This window comes from Mesoplodon mirus, assembly GCF_964341445.2.
Source record: "Mesoplodon mirus genome assembly, chromosome: 9".
Lineage (NCBI taxonomy): Eukaryota > Metazoa > Chordata > Mammalia > Artiodactyla > Ziphiidae > Mesoplodon > Mesoplodon mirus.
Window position 1 is genome coordinate 85,467,150 of NC_138985.1, and position 22,902 is coordinate 85,490,051.

Genomic DNA, 22,902 nt, shown 5'->3' on the forward strand with positions numbered 1-22,902 from the left:
ACAGATTCTTTAACAAGCATCTTGCTGCTCAACTAAGACAAAGAGATGAACAGCAGATATCTTCAGTTCTGTGATCCCGAACTTACATGATCCGTTAGCTACGACTTCATTAACTACTAACTTGGGATTCCCTAAGCCTCTACACCAGTAAACAAGTAAACAAACCAAAAATACCTTTCCATCTCTACAGAAAATCCTGTGCATTATAAGGTTTGTTTTTCTGCTTCTCTGGTGACTTTCTATATACTCCGTTTTTTAGTTCATGTCTTTTCTTTGAGGTATTCTATTTCAAAATTTTAAGGTTGACACATCATGCCTAAGATCTCTAGGGCCTGAAAGTTGATTCAATTTAAGGCTATACATCAGAGTCCACTTACTTTACAAACCGAGAAGAGTCCAACCAGATCTTGAAAAGGTAATTTTCAGGTACAAATTGGGCTTCTCTCCTTAGTCAACATAGATGAAGCTTCACTGTTTCCAAACACTCTTATTATTGTTGTTGTTTGTTATTATTATTATTACTCAGTAATCTAGATTTAATTTTGAAAGGCATTTCAACAGAAACTCTCCACATTACATCCCATATTCATCAAAATGCAGGCGTAGACCTGAGTAGCAAATCTCCTATAAATACTAAAAAGGTGGGTGGGGGCTGGATTTGAGGATATTTCTGTGATCTGATACTCTGTTGGGTCAGTTCATTTTGATCCTTCACCTTTCTAAAGCATCCACACCTGAGGTGTGGATTTAACTTCTCGCCATTCACGCCATCTAGTGGTTATAAATGTTAGATGCTTGGTTTTAAAGAAGATTTCTAACGACTTGGGGGCGGGGTACCCGAAAAACAAAACCGTTGAAAGCGACAATTTCCTAGTCTCCCACATTACTTACCCCCCACAGGGACCCCTTTACGTTAATCATTTTACGTGTGCGCATGGATGCGCAGAGAAAATGAACGGGAAGGCACACTCACTGAGACGCACGCCCCTCGACGCTGACATTTAGAAAAGGGTTCTAAATCCTTCCTGTCATTTGCAAAGGACAGGAAAAGGAGTTGTGGCAAGACCCCGACCAAGGAGGCTGTCTGACTTTTCAGCAAGTGGGACACATGACTTATTAACTCTTGCAACGTTAACATCTGGTTCGAACAAACCGAAAGACCGAGAAAGAGGAAAAAGCGCTTAAAAATTCCGCTGCGGGGCTTTGCAGGTCTTGCTACCCAAGAGCCCTCAGAAGACAGCCAATTCCTGCGCTTTCCGCTCTGCTCACCCTCCTACCCAGCTTCTCTCTCTTTTTTTCCTTCCCTCCCGCCCCCCCCCCACGCTCGCCTTGAACCGGGACCCAGGGAGGCAGAAGCAAGGCATCGGTCCCCTTCCTCCTCTCCTCCACCAAACCACTGCAGGCGAGCGCGTGAAGCTTCCCTTTGTTCAACGAGGCTCGCACTCCTCCTCAGCAGATCCACCTGGATGCTCTCCCTCGGTGACATTTTGCGCCGGGGCTGGTGCGTGGCTGGGGTGGAGCGAGAGGAGCCCGAGGGGGCGGGGGCGGAGAAAGGTCAAGTCGAGGGAAAGGCAGGAGACGCCTTGCATAACCTGCGTGGCGGGGCGTGCGCGCGGTTATTTATTTATTTTCTCCTTATTTATTGATCGCACGAGCAAGAGCGGAGCGGGGAGCCCGGGGAGATGCAGGACCACCCACTGGCGGGGAAGCAGCGAGCAGCCCTCCCGCGCCCCCGCGCTGCCGAGCGCCTCTTGCCTCCGCGCTCCGGCGTTTGCCCGCGCCGGCCCCGGCCCCGCCGCGCCGCCGCCGCCGCCGCCGCCCGCCCGGCCGCCCCGCAGCCCCGCCGCCCCGCCGCCCCGCACCGCGCCGCTCGGGCCCCGGCAACCGCCGCGGCGCAGTAAGTTGGCAGGAGCGAGTCCCCTCCGTTCTCGACTCCCCCGCACCTTTTGAACTTGTTGCTGCTGCTCGGCTCGCCTGCGCCTGGCTTTTGGAAGGTGAAAAGGAGGAAGGAAGCACGGAGGAATGGGGGAAGGGGAAGAAGAGCTCGCTTGAGCTTTATTTATGCTCCCTCGGCGCATCGGATTCGGCTGCTCGCGAGCTGCTTTCTCAGCTTTTCCCGTTCCGGGTGCACCGCGAGGAGAAAGTCTCCGCAACTCAGCCCCGGCGCGCACTTCGCCAGGTATGTACCGCGGCCGAGGCGCGTTCTGCGCGGAAGCAGATGTTGCTGCCGCGGCGGCAGTGGCGGCTGCCAGCTCCCGGGCTCTGTAGCTATCACACTGCACCTGAGCTGAACTTGACAAGAGAGTAAAGGGGAGATTGGGCGAATGCTTTTGGCAGACACGGCGGGTGCTCGAAGACGTGAGGGAGGAGGATCTATATTAATGCCCTCTAGCCGCGTCCAACGCACAGCACTTCCGTCTCTGCAAATACATCCCGAGGAGTAGAGGTGGCGACCGGACTCCCAAAGAGACGTGGGGCAGCGGCTGTGACCGCACCTCGGAAGCTACAACAACAGGTCTCCTTCTTGAGATTCCTTTGGCGGGAAGGGCCACTTGAAAAGGGAAGGTTTGAAAGAGCTGAAAGGGAAGGTGGAAGGGTTCCCTAATTCTTCAAAAGAATACCACTGAGTGTGTGTCCTTCGTCTCCTCTATCCTACACGACACACACTCCAGACTGTGTTAAGGGAGAAATCAAAGACACCTGTTTGAAGAAATTGCGGCATCTAAAGTCACCTGTGTACTTATTTGTGCCGGGGCTAGCCTGGTCCGACTGCAGGAAGAGGCTTGATTAGCTTTTGTTGGGTGTGATTGTGAGGACATTGTATTTTTATCCCCTTTACTCCAAATACCTGTCTTTGAGGGAAACTTGCCCTTCTGAGAACTGTGACTTCACCAGGAGCCCTACCTTGGAATAAGGCTGATACCTCTGGACCACGTTTCTCAGTAGTATTTGTTTGACGGGAGGAAGTGGGTGATTGTGGCTACTTTGAGTGACCCATTGTAGAGACTTGATTGCCCTTCTGGCCTGCACTTGAAGGAACCATGGCGGCGGGGGTAGCAGCGTGGCTGCCCTTTGCAAGGGCAGCGGCCATTGGGTGGATGCCTGTGGCCTCGGGGCCCATGCCAGCTCCCCCGAGGCAGGAGAGGAAAAGGACTCAGGATGCTCTAATTGTGCTGAATGTGAGTGGCACTCGTTTCCAGACATGGCAGGACACCCTGGAACGGTACCCAGACACTCTGCTGGGCAGTTCGGAGAGGGACTTTTTCTACCATCCAGAGACTCAGCAGTATTTTTTTGACCGTGACCCAGACATCTTCCGCCACATCCTGAATTTCTACCGCACTGGGAAACTCCACTACCCTCGCCATGAGTGCATCTCCGCTTATGATGAAGAATTAGCCTTCTTTGGCCTCATCCCAGAAATTATTGGCGACTGCTGTTATGAGGAGTACAAGGATCGCCGGCGAGAGAACGCGGAGCGTCTTCAGGACGATGTTGATCCCGACAACACCGGAGAGAGCGCGCTGCCCACCATGACGGCTCGGCAGAGGGTCTGGCGGGCTTTTGAGAACCCTCACACCAGCACAATGGCCCTGGTGTTCTACTATGTTACCGGGTTCTTCATTGCCGTCTCAGTCATCGCTAATGTGGTAGAAACAGTGCCCTGCGGGTCTAGCCCAGGTCACATTAAAGAACTGCCCTGTGGGGAGCGGTACGCCGTGGCCTTCTTTTGCTTGGATACAGCCTGTGTCATGATCTTCACCGTTGAGTACTTGCTTCGCCTGGCAGCAGCTCCTAGTCGTTACCGTTTTGTGCGTAGCGTCATGAGTATCATCGATGTGGTGGCCATCCTGCCTTATTACATTGGGCTGGTGATGACAGACAATGAGGATGTCAGTGGAGCCTTTGTCACACTCCGCGTCTTCCGGGTCTTCCGGATCTTTAAGTTTTCCCGCCACTCTCAAGGCCTGCGCATCCTGGGGTACACACTGAAGAGTTGTGCCTCTGAATTGGGCTTCTTGCTCTTCTCGCTCACCATGGCTATCATCATCTTCGCTACGGTTATGTTCTATGCAGAGAAGGGGTCTTCCGCTAGCAAGTTCACCAGCATCCCTGCTGCCTTCTGGTACACCATCGTCACCATGACAACACTAGGGTAAGTGCCATCAAGGGAAATGGGATGGAGGTGGAATATATATGTGGTGGTTGTGCACCCATTAAAGTTATATACTTATTCAGAGCAAATAATCTTTCGCTTTCTTAAATGGGTTCAGGAAAATATTATCTAAATGGTTCTGAAGAACTCTTTTGATCTATGAAATGAGTATGATATAGTGATTGAAGTATTTAGGGAGTTGCTGGCCAGTGTTGAGTATTGATGCCTGAAAGTGATAAATACAGAAAGAAATTTAGGAATTCCCAAATATAAAGATCATCAGTATTATATGTATGAAGACATAAAAATGTAATGACAATGAAAAATACAAAATTTGTGTCCAAGTAAAGGTATGAAAATACACACTGTATATTGAAATGCCTAGAAAGTGCTTCAGTGTATTGAACTGAAAAGTTTCCATGTATATTTGAAGTATTATTTTCATATGAATACTTCTGGCATGCATTTTCCCTCTAAGAAGCATAATTCTCATTTTACAGCATTTTAAGACATAGATTATAGATATTATCAAAGGATTTTGTAATATGTATGCACATATTCATATATATGCATTTTCATTATGGCTGATAAGTTATGCAGTGTTTTAGAATATCAGGGCTGAAACTGCTCAACTCTACAAAATGCAGTGGAATGATATTTGCAACATATTTAAGTTTCTACGCTCATAGTTTCAAATAAAGAAGCAAATGACTCTTATCCACACGTTTTTTTAAGAAACTACAGAACCATCAGGCAATGGGCCCATATTCATTAAATACACATAGAGGGCAGAGCAGTATCTGATGAGATTGATGGTCACCAAGGGCTGGTTGCATTAGAGAATTTTGGGCCCCAATTTCCTTTTAGAATTCTTTTCTTCATTATTTTATTTGGTGGTAATCGTGTTTTGCGACCAAAGGGACATATTCTGAATTAATATTGTTCTTTAGAATAAAATTTAAGCTAGAGTTAAGATTTTTAGACGATTGAAGAAAGATATGACATTATTAATAATGTTAAACTGCAGAAAAGTAGCAGCATTTATATATTAGAGTATATAGTAAAATAAAATGGTAAGAGCCTTTTACTTTTGTGAGTTCTTAGATAAGCCAAGTAGTGATGTTAGTGCCCTTTCTTCAGCTTTATGCTGCTTTTCTTGCATGGTTAATCTGTTCAGTAGGATTTGGTAATGGCTGTAAGAAAAAAAGTTATTCCCAAGGCTGCTTTTTAAATTTTGTGTTTCAGCCTAATTTAGTTGCCTTCTTTAAATGACAATGTGGTTAAAGTCAACTTAATTATATTAGACATATTGTGTTGAACAGAATTCTCATGTTGTCCTATGGCTAACTAATGAAATATTTTATACGTGAAGAATTTTGGGCTAAGTCAAGAAATTATGTTAAAGTAAAATATAATGACTTATGATTTTGATTTAGTCTCACTTATTTTTGAAGGCCTACTGGTGGATTTTCAAAAATGAATCAGTGAAAATTCTATAACCTACTGCTTATATTTCCCTTTTATCCTGTTGGTAATCTTGTGACACATTTTGAAGAAGATTCAGAGTACCTTAGCAGTGCAGGTGCTTAGTTGTAACCAAGAGGTTTGTGTCTTGTTGTCTTTATGTCATTTGAAGTCTTTATTAAGGACAGTTGGATAGTATAAATCACTATCAGGACTTCAAATTAGAAGTACCTATGAATAAAAAGAGGACTCTATGTTAAGAGGAAATGAAAGAAGAAGTATTAAAAGGAAATATATTTTAAAAAATTAGGTGTCTGTGGCAGTGTTTTTCATGAAGTATCAGTAAGTCATTTTAACACTATATGCCCTCTATCTGATTGAATTTAAGCATTATTATAATGAATGTTGATGAGATGCTAATTTCATCAGGCTAGAAATGTCTATTCTAGACTTGAGAAGTTAGTATTATTTTAAAACTTGTTTTCTGAAATGACTTTCAAATTTTTATTTTATTATGAAACCTATTTTTGTTTTCAGGAAAAGATGAGGAATTGTTAACCACTGATGACAATTTTTATTATATAAATAAAATGCTTAGAAGCATCTACTTTTTGAAATGAATTAAGAAACTAAATCACAATACCTGAGTAAAATCTATGAAATGGTTTTAGTTCACGTGTTCTGAATGTTAGTATGTAAGAAAAATTAAATACATACACTTTCTCAGAACTTGGAAGCAAAATGGGAGTTACTTCTAAGACTTAAGTTCCACTATAGATGAAAATTTTAATTTTCAGGAAATTAAGGTAATTAATGATCCTGGTGTAATATAGCAGTCATGCTTTAAAGATGTAGAAATGTTGTTGCAATCAAGATACAACCCATTTATTGGAGAATATATACGAACATTTAACAAAGCATATGCTTTATAATACAGCAAAGTTTTCTCAAAAAATGTCTTCTGTTTCTCATCAAAATATATTTTAAATGTATTAGACTTTTCTGAAAACATAGATTTAAAAAAAAATCCTGCCTTTTTGGTGTCTTAACTTTGGTTGCATTGTGACTCAACAGCTTCATTTAAGAATAGAAAGTATTAACAAAAGCCATTGCTTGAATTTATTTTTTACACTGTAGTCTTATACGATGAAGTGTAAGATACAAACTTTTTGGAAAATACTCAGTAGTTGAAGCTAAAATCAATCTGTGTCTGATAGATGACCAGGAACTTCCCATTACAGTCAATGAACTCTTTTTATGTGGCTGTTATTTTTAATGCAGCTAATATTCATCAATTAATGATAATAGACGTGAAAATGCAATCCTAGACAGTGGTTTTTGAAAGTTCCAGCTCATACAAACATTATCTACATGAAAAGAAAGAGCCAAGAACTTTGTAATTCAGGACTGGCAGAATTATCTGCTACCTCTCAGGTCATTTTAGACAATATTCAGTTGGTTTTTCGGTCTGAAGAAATGAGTGGGTCTATTGTGTATTCATCTAATCATTTTTGTGCTCCTTGAAATAGCAAATATATCATTATTCCATATTTTAACCATGCTTGTTACATAAGTAATTATTTAATTTGCTAGTAAAGTGAATGCTTTAAAATATAATTTGAAGCCTACCCATTTCCTATTAATTAAAGTATGAAACATCAAGAGCACAATTTAAAAAATCAATGAAAGAATGTCAGAAAGGTTTTTTTAAAACAATGTTTAAATTGGGTGGCCCTGTATATTTCTTCCTCCATTCAATCCTTTCTTTCTATGCATACTTGTTGACCTGCACTGGGCCCTGATGACCCTTTTACTCCTGGCCTCCCTCTTTTCTGCAATGTAACCTCTAGTTACTACCCTAAACTGCCTTGGAAGAATAAGAGCCTGGAACTCCTCTTTTGTCTTAATGACCTCTGGGCAGTAACATCCTGTTGTTATTTTTCATTTAGGTGGTAGTACTTAAATGGTGTCAAATTTAGGAAATTTCCAAATGTTCACCCGTAATCAAAAACGATTTTACAAACATATATTTAGGTTCAGTTTACCATTGAACCTTAGGCTAATGACTTGTGAATCAGAAGAGGTACCAGGTGGCACATTAAATATTTGGGGACCTATTATTTTAGGCAATACCTGCATTCTTGGTTTCCCTGCAAACCTGGGAAAACAAAAATTTCATTTATAGTGTACATTCATCAGAAACAAATATGGTAGAATTACAACTATGCTCATAGAAAACTTAGTGTAGTTGTCTATTTATAAGACTATCAAAACTAAATCTATAATATTTTAATTTTAATATAGTTGGTAAATTGCTATTTTAAGAAACAAAAGAGCAAAATACTTTTATTGTAATTTTCCTAACAATGTGTGAGGAAAATTCCTCTTTTTAGAATGGCACAATTGTAGGGGGATTATATAGTTATATAAAATATATCATATGTATGTCATATATGTTCTATTTCATATAACATACAAGTATGCTGTATATCCCATACAACATATACATATATTAACTGTGTTGTATATGTCATATACTTTATATAGTGCATGTTGTAAAGTATATATTATTAAAAAGAAGAAGAAACTTTGAAATATCTTCCTTCTATTCATCACTATTCTGACTACATAGCTTTAGGGAATGTTGGGAGTGCATCTTGTGGAATCATTTATGTAGAGACTTCTGGTTTACCCAGCAATACTGAAAATGGGTGGAATTATAGTTTCTCCTGTGCCAGCATCTATGCATGAATATTGCTAACGTGTTAACCAAATACATCTTCACAAGGTGCCGGGCTGCGGGGCGGCAGGGGGACCAAAATTTATCTTTTGGGTGAAGAACCATACTATGAGTACCATCCATTTTTATTTTGGCATACTATACCACATTTTTTACAAAGTTCTTTATAGAGCATGTTAATTGATGAGAGCTGAAAATGAACTTTTAAAGAGATGTAGAAAATGTGATATGTATTCCTCCTTTAACATTACATGGAACCAAATCTTAAGTGTCTTCATCTTGTTTTAGTCACCATTTGAATTAGAGATAATATTTGACGCAACGTATGTATTTTTTGAAAGTGTGTTCTCCCAGCTTTCTATGTCTTTTTCTATAAGCCTTTGCTTGGTTGCAAGACAGAGGTATGTCAGGAAGAGGTGAGATGTGTTCTCTTGGCACGGCATCCTAGAAAAGGGACCGGTTTCTAATTTTCAGTGGGTCTGTTATGATTTTTGTTTTTCTTTTCAGGATTTCCCTTTAGAGTACAGATAGACTTGGTCTTATATATATTTTATTTGTATAATTACTTCATTTAATTCTGATGTCATGTATTTTGTATTTGTCTAAACTTTCCTCCCAATTATACTCATCTTTGAAAATGAGTTAATGAAGTTCAGATTTCTTATTCCCTAATTTCTGAATTCCTGGTGGAAGGAAACTTAGCTGTTGTCTATTTAAAATCCGTCATTTTACACATACACGATTGTTTTTGGCCTGCCCATAGTTACACAATTAAATATCAGTAGTAGTTTTTGAGATTTCAATTTTTTATTCTTTTTTTTTGCCCTGAAGACCTTAAAACATTATCTAGAAATGTGCAGTACTAATTAGCTGGGGGTTACTGCGGACGCTCAGGGATAAGAAAGGAATAAATATGTTCTTTATTCTATTATTTTAATGCATTTCTCTCTTAGTTATACTCCCTGTGACTTACTTTTTCCACATCCCTCAGTATCACTGCTAGCTCTGCATTTATTCATACAGTACTGGAGTTTATCATGAGGTGCCCAGTTGATATAATGCAACCCTGTGTTTCTCATCTGGTGAACTCTTAGGCCATTTGGGGGGAAACTACTTAATGGTGAAATTTTACCTGGCCTGATGGAGAAGAAAATAAATCAGTTACTTTGTCTGAATTATCTATAAAGGAGTTGGCCTGTAGATTGTTAAAAACTGTACAATTTAACTTCTCTTTCATTGAAAGAAGGGGAAAGGTGAAAAGAACTTTCCCTGAAAAGGAGGTATGATTCTTCCTGCAGAGCTGTAAGAATGATTTCACTCTTTTTTTCCCTACTCTCCATGTGTCTTATATCGTTTTCTGAGCATGAGTATATATATAGAAATAGGCATTGTTCTCCCGCTAACTTCAGCAGCTAGATTTGACGGTGTGGGATATGATCTGGTATTGAAAAGAAACCCAGAGTGAAACACCGTCTCTACATTTCTGTGTACATTTGCATATCTCCTTGCATTAGTAGATTCCACTGGATTTTTTTGTCCTTTAGTTTTCTCCTTTGAGAGCCAGCCTTTACACTGACCTTCTCCATGAAGCCTTCTCAACCTCCCAAGCCTACATCTTCTATAGTTGGAATTACACTTGACATTAGTAAGTGCTATTTTTTATATAATTTATGGTTTTACTTCTTGCCTGCCTAACTACATTGAAAGGCTTTTGAGTTTTGGGTCTATACCTTTTGGAGACTTATTACCTGGTTACTGTGTTGCTGGTCATGCTGTGAGATGATACATGCACACCATGGAGAGCTCCTTAGCCATGGACCAGTGCCATCTCAACATTAGCAAGAATCGACTAATCTAATCACATGCTTTGTTCAATGTTAGCAAATTTCAAGTTTTTTTTTTATTTGAACGCTTTGTCTTTGAATATACTACAATCCATCCTTTTTATTTTTCTCTTTTAACTAGGGAGAGCTGTAACTCATTCTTCTCTGCAAAGGTTAGAATTAATGGCTGTCGATGGCTATTTCCTTAATCAGTTTGCTTTCTGGTGAAGGCTGGGTAAATTGCAGGTGCCTTTGGGAAGCATATGGAGATATGTTATAATGTAAGTGAATCTGCATAGAAATGTACTGCCTTCTCTTTCAAGTTCAGTCCCCTATCTAAATATGAGTAGCCCAAGTGACACATGGGTCAAAAAGATACCTGGGTGACAGTCACTAGAAAGGTGTTCTCTTTCTTACCCAGTAAACACAAATTGGCACTTTTTTCCTTTATTCAGGTGCACTCATTTCTGCATAGAATGGAATTGTTTAAAAATAGAGAACTATTGTCTGTAAATGACACATGAGATAAATGTATTCTCTGTTCAGGAAGAAGTTTTCATTCTAAGCGGTTAAAAGGCAGTTTTACAAAATGTAAATATACATGTAGATACATATCCTGGCATGGTGCAATCCATTTTGCATTGGAAGTTTTGACAAGTCTGTTATGTAAAGAAGATCATAATCCTAAAAAGTGTGCGGAGAATAAGTGAGTTATCAGAAGTTAATAATGAGAAAAAAATAACGTAAAAGAGTAGGAAGACAGTTGAAATAATGTCAAATAGAAGGCGAAGGTTTTGTTCTAAAAGTAAAAGGTCTCGTCTTTTTTGCTCTTATGTGGGCCTGATTCTTCCATCTTCCTCACTTTCCTCACTTTTAAGAATACCAGTAATAGTGCTTTGGGAAACCCAAAGTCTTACCAGTAACTTATGCTCTCAGGAAATCAAAATGTGACTCATAGCATTCAATTCCATTTAACAGACTTTTGTTGATCACTTACTACCCGTCACTGACCACAGCAGTAAGCATAACTGCCAACTTCCAGACCTTAAGAACTGTGTATTCTAGTAGGAGAGGCAGAAAGTGAACACAGATATATAATTCCAGGCAGTGATGGGTGCTATTAATAAGATAAGTCAGGGTAAGAAGTGTGTTATTTTGTATAGAGGACAGACAAAGCCTTTCCTAAGGGAATATCTAAGCTGATGGCTTTCTGAAGGGATGAAGGGAGTCCTGTGAATATCTGGATGAAGAGTTTAGAAGAAGAGAGAAAAGAAGTACCAAGACTGCAAGGTGTATTCTCCCTAAGGCTACTGTAATTGAAGTAAAGCAGGGGAGGGGCTTAGTAGCAAATACTGTCTGAAAGGTTGTTGGGATGAGATGATGTAGGACATTGTGGACCATAGTAAAGATCTTTGGTTTCATTTGAGACATAATAGGGAGACACTAGAGAGTTGTGAGCATGGTAGGGATGGGATATAGTTTCTGTATTACAAGATTCATTTGAAGAGTTTAGAAAATTCTGGGTGATGTTTCTTAATGTGGATGGAAGACCATCAGAATTAGGACCACCTGGGACACTTACAAAAATGTAGATCCTTAGCAGTCACCTAAAACAATTGAAATAATGTCTGGAGGTGGGAACCATGACAACTGCATTTTCACTTCTCTCATAAAATTTTAAGAACCAGTGATTCTTAAAATTTCCAGTGATCTGGAAGATTGTATGTTGAGGATAGCTCTAATATTCTAATCTAGGAATATTTTTGACCTTGAGCTGGTAATATTTTGAAAGGAGGTTAAAATACACTGTTTAAAACAATGACTCTTGGATCCATGGGTGAATTGAAGTGCATTTCTAATATGCAAGTGGGTTTAATTTCTATATAATTTTGTAACTTGTCTGTAAATAAGGGAACACTGAAAAATGACACTTTGGTACTTGTTTGTTTATTGTACTGGCCTCCTATGGCAAGTACTCGACATCCCTTAGGCATTATATACATATTCCACCTTTCTTTCTTAAGAGAAAACTAACTTTTCATTGGTCTGAAGAGCTTTATTCCATTTCCTTGCTAACAAATAGTTGGCATATATTCGTAAGTATGCAAAGTTCATCATACAGTTTCATGTGAATTATTATTTTCATCTTTGTCCTTAATTATTTGTCATTCCTTCTGGCTGGGATTTGGGCTGTGGAATTTGCATTAAGAGAGACCTGTGAGGGGACAATAAAAACTAGAGCTGGAGATGAAAAAAAAAACAAGACCAAAACAGCAATCTAGACGAAGTAACAAAAGTGCTAGTTTTAAATATTACCTAATGAATATATATGTAGGAAGATAGATAGAAATTAAATAATCTTCAGTGAAGGTGATAAACGGATTCTTTTTTGCAAAAGCCCTATCTTATCTTGTGCCAAGGAACAAGGTGTTGTGGATAATGGACATTAGTACTACTCTTCTGCAGAGCAACTAGAATAAAGATGATACAGCTGCTTCCTTTCGGGAGTTTGGGATTGTGAGCTTTTAAACTTACTGATTTCCTAAACTGTCAGGCATGGGTGGGCTGAGCTTTCCTCAGTGGGGGCAGAGCTAACTGGCCAACTGATCATAAAGAACATAAGGAATATGGAGTCTTAGATCGGGGTCTGTGAGTTAGGGAAGAGCTTATGAGAAGCCAAGACAGCACCCAGTGTAAAGTCAATCTAAATCTCATGAGACCAGGATTTTCTTAGAGTATATTTTTTCCTCTTTTTTTTTCTATATAAGCAGAAAATTCATTCAAAAGGATTTACTTTTCAAAGAGGATAATTTTTAATCACATGTCAGGGATTTCAACTGTGGAGGACCTAAAGATAGAAAACAAATGGCTAGTGCATTCTTAGGTTATAATTGAGCATAAGGGAAGTTTTGTGTAAAAATCCACAGAATGGCTGACTTGATGTTGAGCTTTTTAATTGGCTTTTCATGGCTGCTAGCCTGTCCAAAATGACTTCATAGTCTTTCCTGGTATATATAGGGAAGTATGTAATGAACCTTTTCCCGTGAGGTCTAGGTGCAAAGAGAAGGGTCTTGGGAAGGGTTGATTGAAGATTCCTATGGCCAGGAATTGAAATTCACTTCCTGCCTTGGAGGATGCTGTCTGATTAGCTGTGGCTACAGGATTTCTGGTTATTAACTTTGGTAAAAGGAGGAAACTTTTGGTCAAAAGTTATGATTCAATCATAAAAGTCCTGATAAATGTAATCTCATGGAAACTTAAATGTCTCTTAGTGTCAAGATCAAGAGACCTGCCATGACATTTCAAAATCTTGGTTTGAAGTGAGATTAGTTAGATGATGCAGGTTTATTCCAAGTCAGATAAATAGGAAAGACAGTCTTATCAACCCTCTGTAATGCCACTTTTGCTGAACAAAATATATTTGGGGAGAGAGAAAAAGGGAAGAAGGGAAGGAGAGGGAGGGAGAATATGAATGAATGAATGAATGAATGTGTGTGTGTGTAAGGAGATAATCTGACTTATAATAGGGCAAGGAAGAGTCTAGATTTACTGGGTCCATACCTTCTGGCAGGCACCACCTCCATAGACATAGCAGTGATATTTTTTCATACCATGCATGGGCTGTCCTTGCTTTGCCACATTTTCATTCCCATTGTCAAGAATGATCAATGAAAATAAGTTAGATAATTATTCAATAAAATGGGAGCAAGGACTCCAAAATACGGCCTCTCCTTTAGAAACATGTTTTAGTTCAAACAGCTAGAACTGTTATTTAAAAAAATCAAGCAAATTCTTTTAGTTAAAATAGGAAGCTGGAACCGAAAACAATAGAACATGTTTGAGAAACAAGTCTGAATTTGGATATGAAGTTCTTCTAGGAGAATATCAGAGAATATTCAACAAAAATTCACGATCCTGATCAGGTATCCCAGTAAAGGAATCTTAGGCTTCTACCAAAGATTGGAGCCAGACAGAAACATCAGCCAAATACCACTCGCACCGTGCTTCAAAGTTCTGACCTGCTACTGAAATCTGAAATATTTTTAAAAATGGATTTAAAAATTTTAATCCAGAATGTATTTTAATTGGGTCTATAATTTTTGTTCACTTTTATTTTAGTTGATTTAGAAGGATCTTTTATTGAAGAGCTACACATGCAATTTATTTATTTATTTATTTTATTTATTAATTTTTTTTGTGGTACACGGGCCTCTCACTGCTGTGGCCTCTCCCGTTGCGGAGCACAGGCTCCGGACGCGCAGGCTCAGCGGCCATGGCTCACGGACCCAGCCACTCCGCGGTATGTGGGATCTTCCCGGACCGGGGCACGAACTCATGTCCCCTGCATCGGCAGGCGGACTCTCAACCACTGCACCACCAGGGAAGCCCTGCAATTTATTTTTAATAATTTGTTTCTAAGCTCATATTGTATTTCTGTTTATTTGCAGTATCCCTAGGAACCAATTAAGAAAAACAATCCACGGATCTAAAATGCTCTCCCTGTAGCCTTGTTGTGTTTAAGGTGCCTCAATATGCCTGCTGACAAAAATTCCCTCTTCAAAGAACCTCAGACTTCAGTTGAAATCTCCCCTGCAGGTTTTATAACAATGCCTAGAACATTGCTTTGTGGATCATGGATGCTGCATAAAGATTTTTTTTTTCCCTTTTTACTGTAGAGTTAAGTGTCCAACCCACTTTAGGTACTTATATCACTCATAGGACTTTGTAGCTCCTTCTCTCTCAGCTACACACATTCTCTGACACACAAATATCTGCATACAGAAATAAAATTCCCACAGATACAAAGTCTTCAGCTCAACGTACATTAAAAAATTACACATGAAATAAATGTCTAGAGTTTTGACATGCTGATTTCATTCCTCTGTAAAACTGTTCTCCAAATCCTTATTCATGTTCCTTAACCTTCTAAAGAAATCCTCTACATTTCTGTATTATTTCTCTCATCTCTGTGCTGTTGGCTCATAGCTATACATATCTATCCTGGGCCATTCTTCTGAGCTTCAACAAAAATTTCCAGATTTATGCCATCAGGAAATATTATGGCCTTGGCTTTTATAGACAATCAGCATAAGAAGTGGTCATTTAGAGAATATTTCCAAATCTAATGCAAAACCATTAGACATAGACTATTGTCTAGCTAGCACATTACTCACTATCCCATATACTAAGAGCTATGGAAGTGTATATGTATATATTTTTTTCTTGTATGCTAACTCCATTAGAATTTAGATGTTTCCTGTGTGACTGATGAGAAGAATTTTCAGGCATGTCTAGGGTCACCAGTAATGGATGGCACGGCCAATTAGTGATGTCAACCATGGTGGGGCATAGAGGACGGTTTCCTTACCTGGCATAAGCAGTCTCAGTGGCAGAAAAATGCAGAGTGTATTCTGGGCACGGTGCATAGATTCCTTTGGCACTCAAATATCTGTCAAATGTTGACTGAACAAAAATCTGGAATTCCTTGTTACGTTTTAAATTTAATAAATTTAAATTTAATAAATTCTGCTCTGAATTAATTTGAAAGTAATTATTGTAACACAAATAATAATACCTTCACTTATAAGTTATTTTTGTTCTCATATTTGTATTTTTTACTTTTCTCATGTGTTTTGACCCTCATAAGTGATCAGTAAATATCCCTGGAATAAATGAAAGTAAATTAAAATTGTCTTTCTGAATACAAAAAAATTCAATTCATATTTGTGAAATTAGAGAAACAATTCTAGCAGGAGGATGGAATAGGGATTGAATTAGGTGACATTTGAATCTTGTTTTATGGTCTTAACACTTGAGCACCCTAAATAATCTGTGATACGTGACATATGACTTTACCTCTCTATAATATTGTTCTCTGTAACTGTCTCTCACCATCACCTTAGAACTGGTATTTATTAATAATCTATGAAATTGATGTACATCAGGTGTTGCATTCAGTTGAACATGCTGGAACATTACTGTTTAACAGAAAACAATATGATGCCCGGAAAAACAGAACAATAAATGCACAGTCATATGCAAAACCTAGCAAATAAACATAGAATCCAGATTTCATTTAACTCAATTTATTGACTATCCCTATGTGCCAGACAATATATGCTTGGCACTGTGAAGAAAAGATATAAGTATGAGAGAATAATTTCTATGCAGAACTGGAATTTTAAATCCTGGCTCTTCTCACTGGCTGACTCCACAGAGCCTGGATGCAGTTTAAAGATATATTTGTGTTTGCACTGTATAAGATGTGTGAAGAACTTTTTAATGCTCTGAAATGAGTGATTGTTTGCCTGGGTTGGGAAGAACAAGAGTCAACCATCAATTCTTGTAGTCAAGTTAGAGACTGTGGAGCCTGTGAAATTACAAGGGTATTTGAACAGGGTTATTCTATCAGCGCCTCCTTTCCTCCTTTGAGGCCTGTCCTAGTAAATAGGAAAGAATGGCTAGGATGCATGTGAGCTAACTTTTGAGTTGGTTTCTATAGCTGTTGGTTTTCTCTTAATTTTTTTGTTGGTAAAATATAATTGGTATTTGCTTTTTTTCCAAATGGTTTAAGATTGCCTATATCCACTGTAGTTTTAAATGATTCAAAACATCAATTTATAAATAGTTTAGTATTACCATTGAAAATATTATAATATTTGCTCTTTAATATAAATATGTTGATTCAGAGATAAGTACACTGAAATATATTAAATGTCTTTACTCTAAGTGTTCTATATTTTGAAAGACCCATTTCTATAATAAGAAAGCAATTAATTTACATATTACCTCTCAATTTTCTTAGTGCTTTTGCTCCCTTTGTTCTAATTAACTTTTACTTATTTGCAGCAGTATCCAAATCCCATTTGATTTCATGTTATTTGTTTAAGCCATCATATTCCATGAGACTTACATAAATTCAGTAACATGTTCATAGATATAAACACTTAAGTGAGATTTTTCAAACAGTAGTTCTTTATATTCTTAGAATCATAGAATCTTGAAACTAAAAACTTCTTGTAGATCACCTGGCTCAAACTTCCACCAGTTGAAAGCCCTTCTTTCTAATATATTCTCTATATTTATATGGCCTTCTATGAACTTTTCTGAATATTCTGTGTAATTGGAAGTTTAAGGCAGCACAACTCACGTTTTTATCAAGTTTTAAAAAATTGCACTGACATGGAACACCCTCCTCTATCACCCATTTATCCAGATTAGGTTTTAGAGACTGAACAGAATATGTTTTCTTTTTCACATCTTTTCCAGGGCTGTACTTGAAGAGAGATATCATGTCCCTCCTTAGGCTTTTCTCTGCTGGGGTGACTTTCTTAAGTCATTCAAACTTTGTCGTGTAGTGTGATTTCTGGACTCCCCTCTGACTGGAAGAAAGTACATTGAGGTCATGACCTACAGTGACACTAACACTGTGTATCTCTGAATAGGGCCTAAATGCAATGACTTCTGTCGATCTTGCGGTAAAATAACAGGTCTTTTATTTTTACTGGAAGTGCTATAAAACCTTTCTTTCTTCTCTTTCCTCATACTGTTTACTACTTGAGCATAAATTCTATCAGATTTTTAAAATCCTTGCGAGATTTCATTCTGTGAGCTAATAAAAATGCATTGTTTGAATGTTACCTAGCTACATGGCTCAGATTTCTCCATGCGTCTGTTTAATTGTATTATAAAAATGAAACAGAACACACAATAGACAATGTTCTTCTGGAAAAGCTATATAGGAGTCCTTCTCATCAATGGAAGTGTTTATCCATAGCATTGTACCTGAAAGCATCTACCCAGTGCAAACAGACATTTCAAATCTAGTAGGGAAGGGAGAAGAAGAAGGAGAGAGTATATTAAAAATCCTAACTGAATTGTTCTAGCACCCACAGGCTAGTCTGGTTCTGTTTGACCAGAGGCCGAGGTTCATTCAGGTTTCTGATGATTTTTCCCATCACTCCCTGGGAAGATCATTAATAATGAGCCTATTAAGACAACTGGGATGGAGAGAGGAAAAGGGTCAGACATGCAGCTTTCCTGTTCCTCCTTATTTGATCAGATTAATTCCATGGCATTAAAAAATGGATCATCATCATCATCATTATAACAGAAGCTCTCATTTAATAAGTAATTACCCTGGGTCAGGCACTACACTAAGCTCTGCTTTACATACATTGTTTCTTATAACATGTGATTCTGCAATATAGGCTTTTGTTTCATAGGCAAACAAAATGTGACTTAGAAAGAATTGATTAGTTCTGTCTCCAAAACATGTACACTATCCTCAGAAACATGTAAGTCTAGAAATTATTTATATTTGTCAAGTAACTAGTAGTAGGACTGTAAACTGCTTTTCTAGAGGCAGAAATGCTGTAGAAAAGGCTTGGTTCAAAGTGTGTCAAGACCAGCAATGACAAAACTAGATTTCCTGTCCTTGAAGTGTATTTAGAAAGACTATTATAATAGACTGTTCTAGCATGTGTTGTTTGTGATTTGCACCATTCCTAATTGAAGTCACTCAAGACAAAACATAATCCTTAACACAGTCATTCTAAAATAGTTTAGTGAAAAGGCAGGCAGGTTGTGGAGCCTTGTTTATTTTATCTTATTGCAGACGGAAAAAACCTCTAGGATGTTTTCTAACATCTTCTGTTTGAAGTTATCCAAGCATCTTTGAAATGATACATGACTGGATAAAATACACATTCAGTACAGCAGAGAGGATTGATTGTGTCACTACTTTAGAAATAGACTTTATATTGGCTACAAGAAGTTAGTTGTAGACTCTCATCTGACTTGCTTATTAGTATGTCAGTGGTAATGAACATATATTAAGTCAGAAAATGATGCCATCTTACACTTGATAAATGGACAAACAATATTTTCAACAATCTTAATCTCTTTTTTCTTCCTGGAAGTAACTTATTACATTATCTCTCATTTATAAAATCACTAGATTATTAGTGCCTTAAAAAATAAAAAGGTATGATTACAAAGTATATATTTATAAAGATATTTTCATGTAACTTAAAATTTAGAGACAACATACATTTAGGTTATAATGAGCATCTTAGAATGATTTCATAGTTTACTAAAAATTAATTAGGACTTGACTGAAAGCCATTCTTATGATGAAAAATTTATAAAACTCATTAATATGGTGAAGATTTCCAAGGAAAATATGCTTGTTAGGTAAACACTATGGCCTGTTATTGTGCATTTAACTTCTCTGCATTTCTATTTTGTATATTATGTAGCTATGTACATAGATATGTACACATACATACATACAAAATATATTTGAGAGGCATCTATGTTTATTTATCTTGTACTTTCTCTCTTGTATTAAAAACTTTTAGAGGTCAGGAACTGTATCTAACTTAATTTGATAGAACACTCTGGGCATTGAATACATTATTTTGCTGATGTATGTTGCTGATGTTTATGTTGGTTTTGATTAAAATATGCAGTATACTGTTTATAAAGGGAAATTATCTCAGCTTGGAGATAATGATTTTCAATATGTAGCACTAAGAATTCATATTGAAAACAAGGAAGCAAACTCAATAAGACATCAGTGTAGTTCAGCTTTGGCTGCAAGAATATTAAAATGTTCTGTTTCAGTAGCTGTTAGAAAATATCAAGATTCTATTCTTTCATTTATTCAGCAAATATTTGCATGCCTACTCTGGGCATGCCCTTGCTAAGTGTTAGGGATACAAAGATGAATGAGGCATAGTTTCTGCCTTGAAGGCATATGCCATAGTGTAGTCTATCTCTCTCTCAATACACACACACACACACACACATGCACATTACAATGTGAAGGGTACAGTAATAAAGTTATGCCAGGGAATTATAGGAGCCTTGGAGAGGGACACCTAATCTAGCTGGGAGTCTCATAGAGGGCTTGCTGATAGTGAGTCTTGAATGAATGATTTAAGGATGAGTATGGGCTCTTAAAAGAAATGAGGATGAGAATGGGAAGATCATTCCAGATAGAGGGAATAACAAAAGCAAAGGTCTAAGTAGGGTATTTTAGCAATAATACAAATATTAGATATTATGTGTTCAGTATTTACTATGTATTAGTAATTGTGCTAATGATTTTACATGGATCCTCTAGTTTTTGTCGTACCATAACTTTATAGAAATTTGTAATTTCTATCAGTGTTTTGCAGATGAGCTAGTACAAACTCAAGAGTCCAAATGTGGGAAAGTTAGGATTCAAGTGCAGGCATCCTGACTCCAAAATCCCTGCTAGCCAGCACCTTTATACAGTCTTGACTTTTGGGCTGGGATACTCTCAATGCTTTAGAGTGGCTATAAACTGTACTCCAAAGAAGGATTCACAACAATTGGGCTGGACTCCCTACAGTGAGAGTTCATGGAAATTTTTGAGGTAAACACTGAATACTCAAGTATAACCTAAAACAATTGGACTTCTTTTTCATGTGCAGTACTAAAGACTTAATTCTGTTTTCCACACATTGGAAAGGTTGGCATAACTCTTCTAGTGCTGGAGAATTTGTCTATAGTCATTCAGTCTTCTTTTGGCAGGTCAGGATTGCATTCGTGTACAGTATTAAGAAGTGTTAAGTGTTGCATCTGAAGTTGACATGTCTTCCAATTCTTGAAAGCTGTGTTTAAAACAAACTGTTTTCTTCCAACTGACGTGTTTGAGGTCATACTTCAAATGTGGTGACTTTTGTCCCACAAAATTTTCAAAAAGTTTCAAAGTGCTGGATCTCATCAAGTTTAATTCCTAGGACCATGGAGAAAGGAAATCTCTATTTCAGTTTAATCTCTTAAAAGTGGATTCCTGATTTCAGATAATAATCCTGAGAAACACTTCATCCTAATAACTAGCTCCATATCATCCTTCACTTTTAGAAAAGCAGAACTGAATATGTGCCTATTGTGTGATCATATGGGAATATTAATTATTTTTTTGAAAAAGCCTCTTTTAGTCCATAGTGAAGTAGTCTAAGAGTGAATTCTTTATAGTCATCCTAATTATCTGGGTGGTGCTCATCGTATAAATTTGGAAGAATACTTTAAATGCGATACTGTACTATACATAGTTACTGAGAGAAGTAGTTTTCCAATACTTAGAGAAATGAAGAATCAAACATTTGAAGTAGTCTTTGGATCTTCTGGCTAGGTTAGAAGAAACCAGAGCCAGAGCTGGAAAAGAGACATCATTACAAAGAGCCGAGAAAGAACAATTAGAATTCCCAAACACTAAACCTTCCATCCAGTTAGCAATTATTTTCTAAGAATTTTTTAAGCTATTGGTTTTTAAAGAATTATAACTTTGATATGATAAGGAGACTGATTCCATTGTTTTTATTAGTTGAACGCTCTTACTTGACATTTATATTTCCATGATGCCTCTTTTAAATCAGATTATTTTTAAATAGCTTCTCTGCATTAATCTTATTTTCCAGAAACTCTATTTTTTTAAACATTTCTAGTCATGGCTATTTTATGAATAGCTATCATTTCCCATGGAGTTTCAAGCCTCCTGGCCTCTAACTGAAATCTTTTGGACATTTTTCTTTTAGTATTTTCTAAATTTGTTCTGTTGAGTAAACATTTTTAAATTAATACTCTTTCAAAGTGTGTTGATACACGAAAATCTAGTTCAGTGTAGTAGAACTTTCTGTGATGGTGGAAATGTTCTATGTCTTTTTTATTCAAAAGAGTAGCCGCTAGCCAACTGTGTCTGTTGAGCACATGCGATGTGGCTAGGGTGACTGAGGAATTGCATTTTTAATATTATTTAACATTAATTATTTAAAATTTAATAAGTCGCACGTGGCTAGTAGCTACCTTGTCGTGTAGAGCAATTCTAGTTACTATATTTTAACTGTGTGGCTAGTAAACTTTTTTATTACTAAAGACGTATAATTGAGGTATTAACTTAGAAAGGCAAGCACATCCTAAAAACATCTCTATACACAGGTGTCCCAGGCTTCTACAAGGACTGTCTTCTCCATAGGTAATTTTATTGTAAAATTAGAACAGTCACCAAAAACGGGAAACTCATTTAACTAGAGCACCTCGACCATGCCACTGTGCTACGATGTTGTTGAAAACAAAAATAAGTTTTCACATTGAGAACAACTGGAAATATGAGCTATACCAGTCCACTGACTAAAACTTTCTGGCCACTGATACTTTTCAGTCTAGCTATTTAGTGATTGATGAGTTCGTGATTTTAAATTGAATACTCAGTGTGATTCAGATGATGGATGATTGAGAGTACTTCCTTATCCAGCCATACATTTCTGGTGCTCCTGCTAATAAACTCTAAAAATAAGTGTTGAGAACCAGCACAAAAAAGTTTTCTGAGAGAAAGATGTTGATTTAAGCATTTCTTTTCATTTCTGCTTTGATGAATTCAAAACAATATATGTCAGAGCAAAGTAGGGAATGTTTCTCTCAAAGCCTAATCTTGGAGAAAACACACAGAGGATTAAGATCCATTTTTATTCTGCTCATGCCCAGTAATAATCATCGAGCACCGCTATTAGAAAGTATAGCTCTTAAGCTATGTCCGATACGGCTACTGGCTCTTGATCCAAGTAAAAGGGTTGAGGACAGATTCGCTGGTTAATGCAACATATATTGTTTAGCCTTACTTGTTATTACTGTTTGGTTCTGTTTCATCTTGTTTTCTGGGTAATACTTTGTACTGTCAGTAAAAGAAA

At 37.7% G+C, this 22,902-nt stretch overlaps 1 protein-coding gene across 1 annotated transcript in view; it reads left to right on the forward strand.

The window, feature by feature from the left end:
* Positions 1-3,041: 3,041 nt before the first annotated feature.
* Positions 3,042-22,902, forward strand: part of KCND2 (potassium voltage-gated channel subfamily D member 2) — a gene marked incomplete at both ends in the record, with an annotated part of 468,862 nt that continues 449,001 nt past the window's right edge. The window contains one exon of the mRNA XM_082631613.1: positions 3,042-4,156. Within this exon, the coding sequence (XP_082487739.1) occupies positions 3,042-4,156 (1,115 nt within the window). The remainder of the gene's footprint in view (positions 4,157-22,902) is intronic.